General features: G+C 46.5%; 1 protein-coding gene across 1 annotated transcript; it reads right to left on the bottom strand.

Annotated features, from left to right (window-relative positions):
• Positions 1-193: 193 nt before the first annotated feature.
• Zfp112 (zinc finger protein 112) lies at positions 194-15,826 on the bottom strand. The gene is made up of 5 exons (NM_021307.2): positions 15,710-15,826; positions 9,763-9,811; positions 5,786-5,912; positions 4,132-4,227; positions 194-3,311 (listed from the first exon to the last, which is right to left on the bottom strand). The coding sequence occupies exons 2-5, from the start codon at positions 9,775-9,777 to the stop codon at positions 910-912; spliced, it is 2,640 nt and encodes an 879-aa protein (NP_067282.2). The 5' UTR covers positions 9,778-9,811; positions 15,710-15,826; the 3' UTR covers positions 194-909.
• Between the last annotated feature and the right edge of the window lie 4,448 nt (positions 15,827-20,274).

The raw sequence follows: 20,274 nt of genomic DNA, 5'->3' as shown, positions 1-20,274 counted from the left end.
TGCGAGTGGTGGCTGACAAGAAATGCAGGAGCAAGAGGAGAGATGTCAGCAACTAGAAGCATCCGTTGACCTTGCAGAGGACCAGAGCTCGGTTCCTAGCACAACTCACTTCTAGGGGATCCAAAATGCTCTTCTGTCCTCCATAGACATTGCATTCATGTGCAGGCACACATGCACACAGACACACACAGCCAGCCTTGACAGTGCACCCTATAGAAGAAGGAATTGTGCACCTGTCTGCCTAGGACAAGACAAGGGGATGCTAACTAGCCAAACTGTGGTTATTGCAGATGAAAATATTCCTGAAGGTCCTATATTTCAAATGGAACTCATTTATTTGCACTGATATAAGCTATCTTTCCTATCTTGATAAGATCTCTCCTAATCCATTCTGAAATAAATTTAATAGTTTCAAGTGTTGTTTCTTTGCATAATTTTTTACTCATCGAGCAAAGAGCACTGAGTGATATGTTAAGTTATAAAGGAGCAGCATGGGTCCATTTTATGTATTTATTTTTCTGTGAGTCTTTTGCCTGCACATACGTCTGGGCACCAGGAAGGGGTCAGACAGCTGCCATGTAGTGGTCCTCTTCAAAAGCAGCCAGCGTTCGTCACTGCTGAGCCATCTCTCCAGCCACGCTCCGGCAGCCTTGGCAGCAGGCATGTTCCTCTATCACCAAGCTTATGTTCTAGCAGACATAGATATCATTCTTTTGTTAATCCCCGCTGAACTGTGCGGCGTTGGGAAGTTCTTGGTTCTCCGCCATAGCTTGTTGAGGTTTCGAAATCTCAGTAGAGCCCTTTCATTAGAGCTCTCTGCTGTGTGGTTCCCAACCACTGTCAGTGTTCATGGTGGGTACAAACAGTATGTCTCCATTAAAACAAAAACAAAAAAACCAGAAAGGCATCTTACAGGCCTTCATTTCTGCATAGGTTCTCAGGTGGATAACTGCTCCCACACTCTCCACTCCTGTAGAATGTATCACTGCTATGGGCCCTTTGATGGATCAGAAGGCCTGAGCTCCAACGGAAACCCTTACCACACGCATCACACGTGTACGGTTTCTCTCCTGTGTGCACGCGCTGATGAGCTTGGAGATTCGATCTCTGACTGAAGCCCTTCCCACACACCTCACATTTGTATGGCTTCTCCCCAGTGTGGACTCGGTGATGGGCTTGGAGACTGGAATAGCCACTGAAGCCCTTACCACACTGGTCACATTTGTAGGGTCTTCCTTCCTCATGGATCCTCTGATGTGCCTGGAGGCGGGAACTCTCACTGAATCCCTTTGTGCAGGTCTCACATTTGAATGGTTTTCGCCCTGTGTGGACCCTCTGGTGTGCTTCAAGGCGTGAACCCTGACTGAAGCCCTTCCCACACACCTCACATTTGTAGGGTTTTACTCGAGTGTGGACTCTCAGGTGACCTTGTAGATATGCTCTCTGACTGAAGCCCTTCCCACACACCTCACATATATGTGGTCTCTCTCCAGAGTGGACACTCTGATGGCTTTGAAGGTAGGATTTCTGACTAAAGTTCTTGCCGCACTCATGACACTGGTAAGGTTTCTCTCCTGTGTGGACTCTCTCGTGGGCCAGGAGAGTTGAGGCCTTACTGAAGCCTTTGCCACACTCTCCACATTTATAGGGTTTCTCTCCAGTGTGAACCCGCTGATGGATTTGAAGGTTAAAGCTCCAGCTGAAGCCCTTCCCACACTCCTCACACTTGTATGGTTTCTCTCCTGTGTGAACTCTCTGGTGGCCTTGCAGGTGTGAACTCCGGCTGAAGCCCTTCCCACACTCCTCACACTTGTATGGTTTCTCTCCTGTGTGAACTCTCTGGTGGCCTTGCAGGTATGCACTCCGGCTGAAGCCCTTCCCACACTCCTCACACTTGTATGGCTTCTCTCCTGTGTGGATTCTGTGATGAATGTCCAGAACTGATCTGTGACTGAAGCCCTTCCCACAGGCATTGCATTTGTGCAGTTTCTGTTTCTGAGGATCCTTGGGGGTGGAACTCCAGTTACAGCCACTTCCACCCTCTCTATGAGAAGGCTTTTCTCGAATGTGGAGTTTCTGATGGCCTTGAAGGCACAAAGTTTGACTGAAGCCTGTACGGCACAAACGATTGTGTGGTTGTTCCCTGGCACGCACTCCTGGAAAGTCCTGAAAATGTGGAGGCAAACTGAAGTGGTTACCACAATCAGGGTTACAGAGAGTCTCCTCCACAGGGACTCTGTGTGGAATGTTCAGACTTGAGCAGTGTGTGAAATTTTTTCTACACTCCACACCTTGACATAGCTTCTCTTCAGCACCGATTTTCCGACTAACTTGAAGACATGAACTCTGATTAAAAACATTCCTATTCTCCTCATAATTATTGGGCTCTTCCCTAGGATGGGCCCTAAAGGTACTATTGCAGTGGACAGGACTACCAACAGCTTGCTTGGGGATGCTGCATGTCTGGGAGGTGTTGCCTGGGTGGGCACACCCACAAGTGTTAAGAGGGGAACCATAGTGGACATTCCCACTGCACTCGCGTGGCACTTGCTCCATACACACTCTTGGAGAAGACTGCAGAGGTGGGCTCCCATCAGCACCTTCATCTCCTGCCTCAAGACCTGGATGACCGTGGAGGGCTGACCTATCACCACAGCCCTCTCCAGACAGACTCCGTGTACACGGCTTCCCTCTTGAGTGGCACTGCTGATGTGTGTGAGAGCTGTGGTCATTGTCATGGCCCCAGGCTTCTCTGTTCTTGGTACGTGGGCAGGGCTCTGGCCCTAATTCAATAAAGTCCTGATTAAGTAATAATACCTTCACCGTCTTTCCTCTGTCGTCATGGAAACCATAGCTTTTTCCTTTGCTGTATAGCTCCTCATTGTCACTGTGGTAGGGGGACCAGCAGACACTGCCATACCTACAGAAGTGATTTCTTATGGATGTTTGCTGACCTTTCCACTGGCATGTCACACATGGCCTGCCGAGATATGGTTCCCCCTGAGACTGCTGGGATCTTGGAGGAGGAAACTCTTGATTTTTCATAGAAGCAGAGTCTTCGTGTGCAGGAGGCAATCCGTAATTCCCGTCTTCAGAAATCTGCATGGGCATTCCTGCCCACACCAGGCGAGGGGAAGCTTCTTGGCTCTGAGATTCACCATTACTCCCTTGGCATCTTTTTATGAACTCTTGACCACTGGGTAATGTGCATGCACCCCACGGCCAGGTCTGACAGAAGGAGAGGTCCTCGGGACAAAGGGAGTTTACTTCCACGTCTTCAGCGTTCTCCACAGCATGTCCATTTCTTCTTCCTACGAGGAGGAAGAGAATCCAGACAAATGCACAAGTGAGCACCTAACTGCAATTAGCCTGCCGCATCTCACACTGTTCACAGTGGGACACTGGCATGTCATGCTGTTTCTATGGTGTCTTTCAAAGCCTCTGACACACACATAGGAGCAACAAAACTGAGGCTCTCTGGGTACCTTAAGTTCTGGGGTTTCTAATAGAATCTGGATATTAAATATGGCCCCATTCAAAAGATCTAGTGAACTTTACGCATGTCACTGTAGCTTTACCATGGGTTGTCAGGTGATCCAGTGGACAAAAGAAAAGGATATTCCCAAAGTTTTTTTGTCTTCTGTGTGTGCGCATGTGTGTGTGCATATTTGTTCGTGTGTGAGTATGTGTGCATGTGCATGTGTGTCTGTATATATGTGTGTGCATGAGTGTGTGCGTGAATGTGTGTGCATGTGTATGTGTGTGTCTGTGTGTGTGCACGTATACATGTGTATGTGTGAATGTGTGTGCATGTGTGTAGTGCATGCGTGTGTGTGCCTGTGCATGCATGCGTGCATGTGCCTGTGTGTGTACTCAAGCCATGGCATGTCAGTGGAGGTCAGAGGACAACTTGGGGGAGTCAGTTCATTCCTTCCTTCCAGCACACGGGCTCTAGGAAAGGAACACGGGTCCTCAGGCTTGGTGCCAAGCACCTTTACTCCAGAGCCATCTGAGCAGCCTGCTTAATCTAAACACTTTAAAATTAATTATACCATTTATGAAATGGAGAGCAGGGGAGCTGGTATGTTCTGGAAAGCACCCCACCTACTCTCCCCAATGCACCATTCTCACCCGAGAGCCCACCTGCATGGGCTTCAGCCTCCACCATCCAAAGCTGCTCTCCATTCTCCAGCTGGGCTATCAGACCCGGTTTGAAGGGCTGATGTGCTATGTAAAAAAAAAAAAAAAGCGAGAGTTTGATGATGTCTTCCTTGTCAAAATTAGACTTAAACACACACACACACACACACACACACACACACACACACACACCTAGGTATGGAGGTGTGTGTCTGTCGTACCAGCAGAGGTTCAAGGTCATCCTCAGCTATACAGTAAGTCTGAGACAGTCTAGCCTGGGCAATATGAGACCCTGACTCAAAGAAACAAAAACAAATAAAAAGAAAAATATAAAGGAAGGAAGGAAGGAAGGAAGGAAGGAAGGAAGAAAAAAAAAAGACTACAGAGCCGGAGAGATGGTTCAGCAATAAAAAGCACTGGCTACTCTTCCAGAGGATTCAGGGTTTGATTCCCAGAACTACATGGTGGTTCACAACTACCTGTAACTCCAGTTCTAGGAAATCTGATGCCCTCTCTGGCCTCTGTGGGCACCTGCATTCACATGGCATACATGCAAGGCTACACACACACACACACACACACACACACACACACACACACACTGTGGTGGTTTGAATATGCTTGGCCCAGGGACACACACACACACTGTGGTGGTTTGAATATGCTTGGCCCAGGGAATGGCACTGTTAGGAGGTGTGGCCTTGTTGGAGGAAGTGTGTCACTGTGGGGGTGGGCTTGGAGATCTTCTTCCTAGCTGCCTGAGGATGCCAACCTTCTTGATGTCTTCGGATCAAGATATAGAACTCTCAGCTCCTCCTGCACCATGCCTGCCTGGATGATACTAGACTGAACCTCTGAACCTGTAAGCCAGCCCCAATTAAATGTTTTCCCTTATAAGAGTTGCCTTGGTCATGGTGTCTGTTCACAGCAGTAAAACCCTAACTACAACACACACTAAATATATTTTTAAAACAACTCCTAGAGGCTTGCCCTCTAGGCAAATAGTCACTGCTAGACGTCCTATAAAACAAAGCAAGCTGGGCAACATGCTGAATGGGTTTCCATAAACCAATGCTGAAGGGCCCAGTGTGCCCACTGCCCTAGTTTGCTTCCTGTTGCCATAATAAACACGATGACTACTTGGGGAGGAAAGGGTTTATTTCATCTTCCAGTGTATAGACCATCATGAAGGGAAGCCAGGGCAGGAACTCACGGCAGGAACCTGGAGGTAGAGACTAATGCAGAGCCATGGAGGGATGCTGCTCAATGGCTTGTTCCTTATAACTTGCTCAGCTTGCCTCCTTATGCCACTCACAGAGGTGGCTCAGGGGTGGCACTGCCCACAGTGGGCTGGGCCCTTTAGTAGCAGTAACTAATGAAGGAAATGCCACCTAGGCTTGCCTATAGGCCAGCCATTTTGATAGGTGCATTTTTTCAAGTGAGGTTTCTCCTCCCACACTACTCTAGCTTGTGTCAAGCTGGCAACAACAACAATAACAACAACAACAAACCAAACAGGACTTCCATACACAGAGACACAAAGACAGAGTTTGCCTGGAAGGAGCCATGAGAACCTTCCGTGCTTCCAACCAGACAGCCAAGCACAGAGAGTAACTTAAGGTGCTCCCAAGCTCCCAGTCCTCACCCACTGAGAGCAGCATCCTGAAGTTCTCCAGCATCACCTCTCGGTACAGCTTCCACTGGGCAGCGTCCAGCAGCCCCAGCTCCTCCTCGCTGAAGACCACAGCCACATCCCTGAAGGTCACCATCTCCTGTGACAGCAAGCACACGTAGGCTGTGACTACAGAAGATGTGGTGCTGGGGAGACATGAAAGGAGAAGCCGGGGGGCGGGGGGAACTCTGAGCCTCTCAGGTTGAATTTCTTGCTTTTGCCTGCCCTCTACTTAGCTAGATCCATCCACTATAAGGGCCAAACAGCAAAGGAAATCCATGTGCATGCGAGCATGTGTGTGTGTGTGCACTGCATGTGTGTGGATGCACATTCATGTGTGTGTGGCATATTGTGATGGTTTGTATATGCTTGGCCCAGGGAGTGGCACTATTAGAAGGTGTGGCCCTGTTAGAGTAGGTGTGTCACTGTGGGTGTGGGCTTTTAGACCCTCATCCTAGCTTCCTGGAAGTCAGTCTTCCACTAGCAGCCTTCAGATGAAGATGTAGAACTCTCAGCTCTTCCTGTGCCATGCCTGCCTGGATGTTGCCATGCTCCCACCTTGATGACAATGGACTGAACCTCTGAACCTGTAAGCCAGCCCCAATTAAATGTTATCCTTATAAGAGTTGCCTTGGTCATGGTGTCTGTTCACAGCAGTAAAACCCTAAGACACGCGTGCATGTGGATATACACATGTCTGTGAGGGTGCATGTGCACATGTCCACACCTGTGCATGAGCGTCTGGAGGCCAGAAGCTGACACCACAGTCTTTCTCTATTCTCCGCATCTTACAAAAGAATTATGACTATCATTTTGTGTGCATACATAGGTATGTCTCCTGGAAGTGCATGGCACGGCCTGTACGTGGAGGTCTTTTGGGAGCTGGCTCCAGCCATCAGCCTTGCAGAAGAACGGAGCAGCGTGCAGTCTCTCTTGCTGTTTCTGCTGTACCGTGTACTCAGGGCCAGCTTGCCTGCTGGATTCCTGCTGGTTCTCCTGTACCCTCCTACCATCTCACCACAGCAATGCTGGGGTTACAGATGGACACCACCACATCTGGCTTTGTACACAGCTCCCAAGGGTTGAACTCAAGGCCGTGTGGCAAATGTTTTTATCTGCTGAACAAACCATCTCCCCTCCTTCTCCTCCCATAAGACAGCATATTCCCACTGAACCTGGAGCTCTCTGATTAAATCACATAAGTAGTACATATTCTCTCTCCATGTTTACTCTTTCTCCTTTCTCAGTGTCATTATTTACTGATTTGTGTGTGGCCCGGAGCTTATGCATCCCACGGAGCACTTGTGGAGGACAGACGACAACCTGGGGAGTCAGTTTCTCGCCTACGGTGTGTGTCCCGTAGATTAAGCTCAGCCATCAGCCTTGGCGGCAAGCTCCTTTACCCGCTGAGCCATCTCACTGGCCCTTGCTCACCATGACGATTTCTTCTTCTACTGGTCAGACATGACTGTTCTCACTTCCTTTTACATTGTAAACATTTGCATACTGGTTTGCTCTAAGGAAATCTAAATATTTATACTGCAGGTCTATTCAAGCCTGCACCAGCTCTGCAGGAGTTTCTGAGCATCTTGCTCTTGGCTATGGAGGGAGAGCTCTGCCCCTGCCCTGCTCTGCCCTGCTCTGCCCTGCTCTCCTCTCCTCTGCCCTGCTCTCCTCTCCTCTGCCCTGCTCTCCTCTCCTCTGCTCTCCTCTCCTCTGCCCTGCTCTCCTCTCATCTGCTCTGTTCTCCTCTCCTCTGCCCTGCTCTCCTCTCCTCTGCCCTGCTCTCTCTTCTGCTGTTCTCCTCTTCTCTGCTCTGATCTCCTCTCCTCTGCTTTGTGCTCTGTCTTTCACTCAGCCTTTCCACACAAACAAGCCTGTCTCTCTTGACCCAGAAAGCAAGGCCCTCAGAGCTGCCTGAACACTCATCCTCCATGTGAACACGGAACAGTGTGAACACTCCTCCTCCATGTGAATATGGAACAGTGTGAACACTCTGCCTCCATGTGAACATGGAACAGTGTGAACACTTCTCCTCCATGTGAACATGGAACAGTGTGAACACTCCTCCTCCATGTGAACATGGAACAGTGTGAACACTCCTCCTCCATGTAAACACAGGACAGTGTGAACACTCCTCTTCCTGTGTGAACAGGAATCACTCGTCTCATGGAGAAGTGTGAAGGATCCTGGCCTCACTCTGTTGTTCAGACTTGTGAATGAGATAATGGATGGAGAGTGACCATGCCCTGAAGTGCTAAGAACTTTTACATTCAATTAGGCATAAATGGTGAACATGTACACGCACATGTGCATACATGCACACATGTACATACATGCACTTATGGACACTCCGGAGTGCCAGAGACTATAATCAAAGAACCTAGGGGCTCAGTGGTTAAGAGCACTGCCTATTCTTGCAGAGAACCAAGATTTGCTTCCTACCAACAACATGGTGGCTCAGAACCATCTGAAACTCCAGCTCCAGGGGATCGGATGCCCTCTTCTGGCCTCTATGGATACCAGGCACACACATGTTGCACATGCAGGCAAGACACTCATATACATAAAATAAAAATACATAATCTTTAAAATAAAGTAAAATAAAGGACAATAAAGTATGTTAGCTCTCACTTAAGGGATATAGATGCACGGGTACATAAGCATGTGTGTATGCATGCGTATGTATGTATGTATGTATGTATGTATGTATGTATATTCAGACACACAGCTTTGAGTCTTTAGAAGGTTATGCACAAGTGATAGTCTCTCAGACTGCCTTTAATCATTTCATTCTCATTACTGTGTAGTGCTAGGAATGAATGTTGGGGTTTTGCCAAATGCCAGGCAAGTGCTGTACCCTGGGCTACATGGCCAACCCCAAAGCTGTTTTTTATTTATTTATTTTTTAAGATTTATTTATTTATTTATTTATTTATTTATTTATTTATTGTGAGTAAACTGTAGCTGTCTTCAGACACACCAGAAGAGGGCATTGGATCTCATTACAGATGGTTGTGAGCCACCATGTGGTTACTGGGAATTGAACTCAGGACCTCTGGAAGAGCAGTCAGTGCTCTTAACCACTGAGCCATCTCTCCAGCCCAAAGCTGTTTTTTAAGTTAGGGTTCTCCATAGGTGGCAACACTAAACTGTGGGATGCCCCCAAAATTTGAAACTGTGTGGGTGGGGAATAGTTTAATACAGTGGGTGGGGTCATCGCAGTTCACTGACAGCATCAGAAGATTTTAAACACACACTGTTTTAACTGGAAATGATGCCCAATTTCATGCCGTACCACAGCAAATGTCGCCAGGAATGTGGCTTTAAATGTCCCTGGCCGGGGGTGGGGGGAGCGGGGGCTGTAAGTAACATAGTGATGCGTGTGGTTTTTAAACTTTTCTCTTTTACATTGTTTATTTACAAAATTAAAATGATGTGTCTGTCTTCACAGCACTCAGGCATATGAGGCAGATGATGGGGCTAGCCCAGACTACATGGTAAGACCCTAGTTCAAAAAGAAAAAAGGAAAAGAAAGAAAGGAAGGAAGGAAGGAAGGAAGGAAGGAAGGAAGGAAGGAAGATAGAAAGGAAGGAAGATTAACTTAATCCCCATAGAGGGAGCGACTCAAACTGAACAGAAAAGAGCAGAGAAGGTGGCTGGGCAGGTAAAGGCACCTGCCCTAAGCCTGGCTACCTGCATTCTATCCCAGAACCAACATGGCAGAAGCCAGGGACTAGGCTCCCGGAAGTTGTCCTCTAACTTCAACAAGCACACCGTGGCATGAGTGCTCATGAATAAACAAATATGTTTTACAATAAACAAAAGAAGAATTTTCTTCGCACCTAATACATACACAGCCCGGTACCTGCTGCCATTCCTCACGGGGTAACAGTGTGACCACTCTGAGGCATGAGGGAACATAACGGCAGAAATGAAAATCAACTCACCTGCAATTTGGTCATTTTCTCCTCCCTTTTTCTAGGAAATGATGGAGACCTGGGAAGGCAGGGCAGAGTGACAGACGCCTTGAGAGAGGGAAAACACACCTTTGTCCAGGTGAGATCAAGATGCCTCTCCCCTCTGCATGCAGCCACATGCACATGCTGCACAGTGGGGCATGCGCACGCATTCTACACACTCCTGGAAGCCCGGGCATGCGCACCACATCCTAGGAGTCCCAGGATGTCCCGCCATAGGCTGTAAGCAGGACCAGCTTTCCCAGCTGCCCTTAGTACATGCTGGCCATCTCCCAGTGTGTTCACTCTTGTCCTAGGAAATGTGGTGAAGGAGGGTGGAGAAATATATTGCTTCCAAGTAGCAGCAATGGACAAAATGCCTGTGTTCAGAACCTGGTGCTGGGCTGTGATGGCTCAGCAGGTAGGGTTGTTTGCTGCCAAGTTTGACGACCTGAGCTTAACCTCCAGGGCCCACATGGAAGGAGAGGACTGGCTCCTGCAGGTTGTCCTCTGATTGTGCTTATGTACACACACACCGCTGGACACGGCCTAGAGCCGCACAGGGAGTTTGTGCTCATCCCATGCCACCGCCAGGGCGGGTGTTGGGCTGCGCGGAAGGGGTAGGAAAGCAGAGTCTGAGATGTGGGAAAGCAGGAGCTGGTTCGGGGATCTCCAGGCTTACTATGAGACCAGGGCCGTGAGTTCTCAGACTCTAGCAGATAGCCCAGGGCAGAGGGAAAGGGGAGTTCTGGCTAGTCCCAGTGGTGATTGTCCTTAGCTTGGCAGAGGCAGGCTTGGTAGCAGCTGTGGCTGGGAGCGCGGAGAGGCCGGCTACTGGAGAATTAAGCTGTTGCGGCTCTGTAGTAGAATGCCTTCTCCATGGCTCCCCATGGTTCTAAACAGTTTATTGGCTGTTCATGGCAGAAAATGGATGTGTAATGTACCATACCCACTTCTCAGGGTGGAACTGAGATTAAATACCTTTTGCAGGGAGGAATGTCTGGGAAATGACGCCTATTGGCTAAGCCCTCCAGGCCTCTAGGTACCACATTAGCATGGAGAACTCTGACCATAGGACACATTTCTTGTGTGTGAGGAGCATGGCACATAACTAAGTGGCAGGGGAGTGGGTGGGGGGGGGGGCAGCTCAGTGGTTAGGAGGTCTTGCTGCCCAAGAATAAGTAACCAAACCTAATCCTTAGCATCCCTGTGAAAAGACATCCCTGACTGTATGCCTCTGGGAGGTGCAGGCAGGACTGCTGGGGCTTGCTGGACACTACTAGCCTTGCTCCAAGTTCAGTGAGAGACTGTCTCAAGAGAATTAAGCAGTGATAGAGCAGGACATCTGATGTTCTCCTCTTGCTCCTGTCGCTGCACTTACATGGGTTTTTGTCCCCAAAATACATATGCATGCATTACACAAATATGCACACAAAAATACCGAGTCTGATTTGGAAGAAGGAACCAGGGCATGTGCACAAAGTGTTAGAGATAGTGTATAATAAACATCAAACGTGTTAGCAACTGATAAAAACCACGCTTGTCACCACTCAAGTTAACAGTGCACACACCAGCCTTTGTCTCTTAACAGTGTATGTATTTAGGTTAGTCATTACAAATCCATACACATCACCTTTTCTACTTTCTAAAAAGGCTACATTCTCTAGCATCCCACCAAGACTGCCCAGGGACAGGGACAAGAGGGGGGCTTCAGTCACACCCATTTTCAAAGAGGTTGAATATATTTGAGTTGAAGGGCACACCCATGACAAACAGGTGATGCTAATTTTTCTCTGCCCATCCCTGCACCAGGCAAGAGGCATGATGGGAACTCTGTACAGTTCCTGTGCCCTAAGATGTGCAGCTTGAATGGGAGACAGGTCTGAGATCAGCATCAGAGACACCAGCAAATTTGGCCCAGCACAAACAATGAACCTGAAGAAGATGTAAAGTTGGTAGTTTCTTGGTAGGTTCTAGAAGTGTGAATGGGATCTAGTGGTTAACAGCATTGTTACGGCCATGGTATCCGCACTGTTTTCAGTGCACTCGTGCGCTGTTCACTGAGAACAGTGCTGAGATCCCTCTGGCCTGTCCGTTGTCCTTCATGTGATGTTCTGTGATTATGCTTTTGGGATTGTCATGTCTAACAGGGCAAACTGTGCAATGGCAGCCACAGGTGACAACAGTCTTGGAGTCTCCTGTGCCTTATACTAACAAAACCACTCTGTGTTCCGCCTTTGTGTTGGTTCTTCTCTTTGTCTATAACGAAATACGGGGATACAAATGACTTATGAGCAGAGAAGCTGTATTTGAGCTCTGTCATGGAGAACTGTCAGGAAGACATAGTGGAGCACATGTGTGCAGATAGATGCCTCATGTTAAGAGTGAACGGGTTTCAGAGTGTGCAATACAGACACACACACATGCACATATATAATACAATATACAATATATACTGATATATTGGTTGGTTGGTTTTTATTTTGTTTAGTTTTGAGACAAAGTCTCACTATGGCTGGCCTAGAACTCACCATGTAGACCAAGCTGGTTTGTAATTCAGAGATCTGCCTGCCTATTCCAAGTACTGGAAATAAAAGGTGTATGCCACCACGACTAGTGCCAACCTGTAATCTTTTTAACCTATGTATTTGATTTATTAGTGTGATAGATGGCTTTAATTATCAACTAGAATCACCTGGAAACATAATCTCAACAATGAATCATCTGTCTTAGTACATGGGCATTATCTATGTGGAATTGTCTTAACTACTTGATATGGGAAGACCCAGGCCACTGTAAGAGGCACCGCTCCCTAGGCAAGGGGTTCTGAACTGGACAAATGTAGAGAAACTAAGCTGAACACAAGCAAGCAAGCAAGCAAGCATGCATGCATGCAGGCATACATTTCTCTCTGCTCTTGATTCTGTGTGTGATGGATCAGCTGCTTCAAGTTCCTGACTTCCCCACAATGATGGACTATAACCTGGAACTCTAAGTTGAAATACATCTTTTTCTCTTTTAGGCTGCTGTTTATCAGAGTATTATCCTAACAGTTGCATCCAGTAACTGCTGATGTGGATGGGGTCCAGGCCACCACTGTATTCCTGTTCCATTTGTCCTCCCTGACTTTATTTCTCTCATTTCTTGACTGCTTCACTAAGGGAATCTATTATTTATTTATTTTTACTATTTCCTTCATTTTATCTCTCTCTCTCTTTTTTTAAAGATTTATTTATTATATGTAAGTACACTGTAGCTGTCTTCAGACACTCCAGAAGAGGGTGTCAGATTTCATTATGGATGGCTGTGAGCCACCATGTGGTTGCCGGGAATTGAACTCAGGACCTTCGGAAGAGCAGTCAGTGCTCCTTAACCTCTGAGCCGTCTGTCCAGCCCTCATTTTATCTCTTAACTTCTTACTCTAGCTCCAGAATTTCTGTTTCTGCTTAGCTGTTGATCTTGCATTGCAACAAACATGTCTTACTTTTCACAGTGTTTTAGTTTGTTAAAACTGAAAGAAGTTTTTTGTTCTGTTTTTTTTCAAGACAGGGTTTCTCTGTGTAGCCCTGGCTGTCCTGAAACTTTCCCTGTAGACCAGGCTGGCCTTGAAGTCAGAGATCCACCTGCCTCTGCCTCCTGAGTGCTGGGATTAAAGGTGTGTGCTACTACCACTCAGCTAAAGTTAAATTGTATTTACTTACTACCTGGCCACATACACACTTACACACATACATACAGCATGTGTATGGGAGGTGGTTCCCTCCTTTCACCACGTGGGTCTTGGGGATTGAACTCGGGGCAGCAGGCTTGGCAGCAGGCTCCTTTACCTGGAGCCGTTTCTAGGGCCCCCGGCATGTTTACTATCACCATTTTAATACTGCTTGTGAAATCCAGAAGTCTTTTTTTTTGGGGGTGGTGGTGGTGGTGTATGTGCTCTGCTATAGATAATAAAATCTCTACCTAAGAAAGATATACATTTTATGCTTTTTCTTTCACACAGGACTGGGGATTGAACCTAGGGCCAGGCACATGTTTGGGTTTTGTTGTTGTTGTTTGTTTTGTTTGTTTGTTTGTTTTGTTTTAATATACAGGTTGAGGACTTCAACAGTGCACTATATATATTAATTTTTATTTACTTTTAAGTATCTGCCTGCTTGTCTAGCTCCCTGGGAACTGGAGTTACAGGTAGCTACGAGTCACCTGTGGGTTCTGGGACTCGAACCTGGGGCCTCTGCAAGCAGAAACAATGCTGATTGTTAATCACCTCTCCATTCCCAATTCCACTGTTTTTTTTTTTTTTTTAAATCTATTTATTTGTGGGTGTGTGTATCTACAACAATTCTCTTCTTCCACCATATGAGTCCTAAGGATCAAATTCAGGACGTCAGGCTTGGTGGCAAGTGCCTTTGCAGGCTGAGCCATTTCAGTATGGCTAGTGCAAATACGATTGTAAAAAATGATTCTGTAGTGTTATCTGCAAATATGATTGTAGAAGTAACTGTAGCGTATACGATTAAGAAAATAAGTAGACTATAAAGAAATATAATTACCTAGGAACACAGGATATAATGATAATAATTTTATATTTTTTGGTACAATCAGTAAATTTTTAACCTATGTTCTAAAAAACAAATTTTATTTTTTTCCTTAAATAGAAGTGATAAAAATAATGATGACTCCACATCCAATAAAGCTCTTTTAAGAGTTATATTTATTAATTTGGATAGAACCCGTACAGCATTTAGTTTTAAATGTTTATATTTCATACTTATTCTTTATGTCCAAGCATTTCTCTATCCCGTCCAGAATTAATTAAAAAATATTAGGGTAACTTCATAAGTGGATCTGCTAATGAGTAAAGAGAGCCTCACTCCTCAGAACAGACAGATTGACAGAAGGATGCTAAGGTCTACCCCTGTGTATTAGTTACTTTTTGTTGCTGTGATCAAACACCATGAATAAGGTGTGGAAGAAAGCGTTTATTTTGGCTTTCAGTTCCATAATAGTAGGGACAGCATGGCAGGTGGCAGACTTGTCAACAGGAGCAAGAAGCTGAGAGCTCCCTTCTGAAACTCAAGCATAGCGAGCAAACACCTTGGAGGCTGACCCCGCCCCATGACGTATTTCTCCAGCAAGGCCACACCAGCCAAACCTCCAGAAACAGCACCCCGCCCTCTAAACTGTGGACCTGGCATCCAAAGGTTGGACCCTACGGGGTCATTTCTCATTCAAACGACTGCACCACTACCACGTTCTCTGATGCCTCTTTCCCCTGCAGCACTTTTTATATAAAGGATTAAGAAGACAACTTGCTCGGAGAAACCGGACTTCAGCTAACACCTCTCCCGGCCCCCGTAAGGCACAGTGGACACTGCACACAAAGCTGGGAACGATTGTCTCAACAAAAACAAAACAAGTCATTAAGGACTTTGATAATGGGGACAGGCTGGGTCCAGAGACCCTACAGCAGGAGCTCTGAGACCATCCGTGGGTCACTAAAGCGTCCAGCTTCTCTGAAATTGGAAAGCACCGATAGTAAATGTCCCATTTCCTACCGCGCGTCAGCAGTTTTGAGCCTTGCAGGAAACTCTAGATCACTCTTGGATAGGTACCAAGGCGTGGTGGAAAGCATGGAGGCAGAGATGGAGAGTCTGAACTCCACTGCTGGGAGATGGCATCGTGACCAGAGCTAGGGAGGCGGCTGGGGGTGCCCATCGCCCAGGAGACCCTCCATCCAGGTGACTGACAGCCCCGGGCCAGGCCTGAGTCAGTGTGTGCAATCGCAGCACACTCGGGCATGCTCTTCCAAAGTAAGTTCACGTTCTACCTTTCCGAGGCAGACTTCCTTACCCAGGATACAAGCCTGGTGGCTATCACCCAGGGCAACCTGAAAAGGATCGCTCACACTCGGGAGGGGTCAGTAAAGGGGAGGGCTCACCTTTCTGAAAGGAACGGAACAAGGCCTCACACACCTGGGGCGGAAGTGACTCTTCCCGCATAGGCAGCCAGGACTACACTTCCCAGAATTCCCGAAGGTTGCGGGGAGAACAGTCTCCTGCAGTCTCCTGCAGAGGATCTTGCACACTGAGGATTCCCAAACTACATTTCCCAACCGGAAGGATGGCCTCTCAGCCCCCCCCCCCCACCTGCAGCGGAAGTTATCTTATCATCCCGGGGATGGGAGGGTCATGAACTACATTTCCCAGAATTTTCAGAGTCCTTGCCTTCCCCGAGCGGAAGTGCCATGGAGTAAGGAAACCGGACTTCAGACTTTTGAAAGTCCTTGGCATACCCTAAGCCAAAAATCTTCGAACCACGATGCTTTCCCTGCTTTCTGTGGAAGATTGGGATAAACAGCGCTTTCCCCAGAGCACGTCAGGGACTGCTTGGGTCTACAGTTCACGGGATCTGCAGGGCCTGCCTTAACCCCAGCGGACCTCCCTTCCAGATCATTTGCATAGTCCTGAGTTTAGGGATTCCCCTTATTATTATTATTATTATTTTTTATATTTTTTATTAGGCATTTTCCTCATTTACATTTCCAATGCTATCCCAAAAGTCCCCCTCCCCCCACTCCCCTACTCACCCACTCCCCCTTTTTGGCCCTGGAGTTCCCCTGTACTGGGGCATATAAAGTTTGCATGTCCAATGGGCCTCTCTTTCCAGTGATGGCCGACTAGGCCATCTTTTGATACATATGCAGCTAGAGTCAAGAGCTCCGGGGTACTGGGTAGTTCATAATGTTGTTCCACCTATAGGGTTGCAGATCCCTTTAGCTCCTTGGCTACTTTCTCTAGCTCCTCCATTGGGAGCCCTGTGATCCATCCAATAGCTGATTGTGAGCATCCACTTCTGTGTTTGCTAGGCCCCGGCATAGTCTCACAAGAGACAGCTATATTAGGGTCCTTTCAGCAAAATCTTGCTAGTTTATGCAATGGTGTCAGGGTTTGGAGGCTGATTATGGGATGGGATTCCCCTTATTTAATTCTGCTGATTATCACTATTCACCTTCAGCTCTCCAACCTCCACTGTCTTTATAAAAATCTTGGAAAAGAAAAGCTTTTCAAACGTGACACTAGGACAAACTCAACGTAACTAATCCCCACCCAGTTCAAGAAGCAATTCTATAAAAAGCATGGAAGCAGGAATGCAGAAAAAGGTAAATCAAGTACAAAGGAACTGAATTAATAATTTTAAATATTTAATGTATGTGTGCGTGTGTGCACATGTGTGCTTGGGCACATGTATATGCACCATTGCGTGTAGTGCCCAAGAAAACTAGAAGAGGACGTCTGTTTCCCACCTCCCTCCCCCATAACTTGACTTTACAAACCCGTTAGCCAACTGACGTGGGTGCCGGGTCCTCTACAAAAGTGGTGCGTGCTTTTAACAGCAGAGTGAGCCCATCAACAACCTAAGTTTGGATTTTCAAAAAGGATTTATGTGTATGAATTTGCATGTATGTGGAAGACAGAGGGCAGCTTGCAAAAGTCAGTTCTTTCTCTCCCACCATGTGGGTCATGGGGATCAAAATCAGATGGTCAGGACTGAAAGCAAACATCCTTAGCTGCTGAGCCATCTCACCAGTTCAAAATAAAGCTATTTAGCAAATGATAGAAATTACTCAACCATTTGCTTAATCAGTAATCTATTTTATAGTATAACTCTTGGGACCCATCAACTATTACCTAGTAACTGTGGCAAGACATATGGGTTATTTATACATTTAACAAGGCTAAATAGCCAAAACCAGATGCACATGGGCATATACCCACAGTCACTTAGATCCTCCAAAGTCTTTAAACTTTCATCAATTCCACTGCCAAACAACCATTTTCAGCATTTACTAAACAATTTCCTTTGCTCAACCAAACCTTGACGTATTCAGAGGTCTAACTTGTAGCCATTTCCACTTCATATTAATTTATACCAGCATGGTTCCTTCAAGATTTCAAGTGACCACTGAAATTCATACACTTAAGCAGATGTTGGGGGGCACACACACTTTTTTTTTTTTTTTTTCTCGAGACAGGGTTTCTCTGTATAGCCTTGGCTGTCCTGGAACTCACTCTGTAGATCAGGCTGGCCTCGAACTCAGAAATCTGCCTGCTTCTGCTTCCCAAGTGCTGGGATTAAAGGTGTGTGCCACCACCACCCGGCGGGGTACACACTTTTAAGCCCAGCACTTGGAAGGCTGAGTCAGGCAGACCTCTGTGAGTTCAAATCCAACCTGATCTACATGGTGAGTTCCAAACCACCCATGGCTACAGGGAGATTCTGAATCAAAGAATGACCAAAACCCAGACAAACCAACCCAACATAAGTTCTTCTTTCTAACGCTGGTTTTGTATCTATAAATTAGTGGGGTGGGCAGCAAAGTCTATTTTATCCCAGACTTTCAAGCCTTCAACAAAGTCAAAGTGTGGAGAACCTTTGCTGTTTTCTTATCTGAATTCAGAATGATCCTGCTTCTGGACACAGCCCAGTTCAGAATGTCCCTCACTGCCAGGTATACTAAATTCTGTCAGAGGGCTCTTTAAGGCAGTGGTTCTCAACTTTTCTAATACAACCCCTCATGTTCTTTTTCTGGTGACCTCCCAACTGTTGAGGTTTGGTCTGTTGCTATGAATTGTAATACTAAATTCTGTACCTGAAGGTCTGGTTGCTTATGAGTGAGTCCTCACGTTTACCAGCTTTTGTTGTGCAAGCCTTGTTCCCTAATTTAAAACTATTGGTTAAATAGAAATGGCACAGCCAACTACTGGAGGGATGAGAGGTAGGTGGATTCTCAGTTACCTGGTTGGAGGTTGCAAAGGAGAGATAAAGAGTGGACACGGGTGGGATGGGGAGGAGGGGTGAGAAGGAAAGGAGATGGATCATGAGCACATGGTCAGGAGAAACAGCAAGTATTTGTGGTATACTACTGGGGACATAGCCAGGCCAGCAGTTAGAAAAATAGATTGGGGTAAACCATTTTCATTGCTACTTTATAACTTCACTATTATGAGTCATAAATGTGTTTTCCAATAGTCAGAGGTAACTCCCCTCCCCTGATGGAGGTCACGACTCACAGGTTGAGAACCACTTCTCTAGAGTCATCTCGTACCTTTAGCAGGTAGTACTCTCAGCTTCTTTCCCCTACTTCGGGGAATTCACGTCTAAGTTACAGGGCATGGTTTTCACTAGGTAGACTATGTCTTGCAGAAACCATGTTCATACAAATGAATGTAAAGCCAGACAAATTACAGATCAGAACTCTGATTTCAAGGTTTTGAAATTGTTTCAAAGGAATCTTCCCTGGCCCTTCATCTCAATTTTCAGTCTCCTTTAAAGAATGATCGTTCTAGCAGGGTGGTAACAAGCCTTTAATCCCAACACTCAGAAGGCAGAAGGCAGATCTTGCATCCTGGTCTACTTAGGCACACTTGCTTTTGCAGAGGACCTGGACTCAATTCCTAGCCCTCACAAGGGGTGGATCACAATGATCTGTGATTGTCTGAGGGTATATGATACTCTCTTCTGACTTACATGGGTACCAGGCATATGCATGATGCAAACATACCTGTGAGCAAAACACTTATACATGTAGGATGAGTATGCCTTTAAAAAAATTAGGCCATGTGTGGTAGTTCCGGCCTTTAATCCTAGCAATTGGAAGACAGAGATAGAGGCAGGTGGATCTTCAAGGCTATCAAGGCCAGTCTGATCAACAGAGTGAGTTATAGGACAGTCAGGGCTATACAGGGCTACAAAATGCTGTAGTGAGCATTATGGCTTCTTTGAACACAGAAATATGGGAATATGTTTTCACTTTAATCCCAGGTGTGGGATATGGCGCTACTTCATATTGTCCATAGCAGCTGACTATGATTTGCCTCATGCTCTAGCAGGGGTGTGATTTTGCCAACTACAGATAGTCTTGGCAGTTGCATGAAATTTGGAATCTGGGAATTTCTCAGAGTGTATACAAATGAATCAATCAGAGAACCAATTCCCATTAAGTTGCCCTATTAACTCCATAGATGTACAACAGCATGTGTACTCCTCCACCATAAATAAAAAGGGAATGGACCACCTCAAAAGATAGCTGCAAAGCTTGCCTGAAGAATTTATTCCTGGATTTTTAATTTTTTGTGTGTATGTATGAGTGCTTTGCTTGCATGTAAGTCTATGTACATGTGTACTTGATGCCCAAGGTCGTCAGAAGAGTGCTGTATCCCCTAGAACTGCAGTTATGGTTGTGAGCCACCAGTTCCTTGCTGGGAACTGAATCCAGCAAGAGCAGCAAGTGCTCTTACCCACTGGGCCACCTTCCTAGCCCTCATTCTTATACTTATGACAGCACCTCGCCAAAACACCATGCTCACTCTGAAAACTCTATTTGAGGACACCAGAGGAGGCCATGGGAGGGGAGCAGGAAGCAGGCACTCCTTCACACTGCTTTGGGAGTGAAGGAGCAACTTCCTCTCTTGTCCACAGAACCCCAGGCCTCAGATGTTTTCT

This window comes from Mus musculus, chromosome 7 (genome assembly GCF_000001635.26).
Source record: "Mus musculus strain C57BL/6J chromosome 7, GRCm38.p6 C57BL/6J".
In the NCBI taxonomy this organism is placed as follows: Eukaryota; Metazoa; Chordata; class Mammalia; order Rodentia; family Muridae; genus Mus; species Mus musculus.
This window is presented reverse-complemented; position numbering and strand designations above follow the sequence as displayed.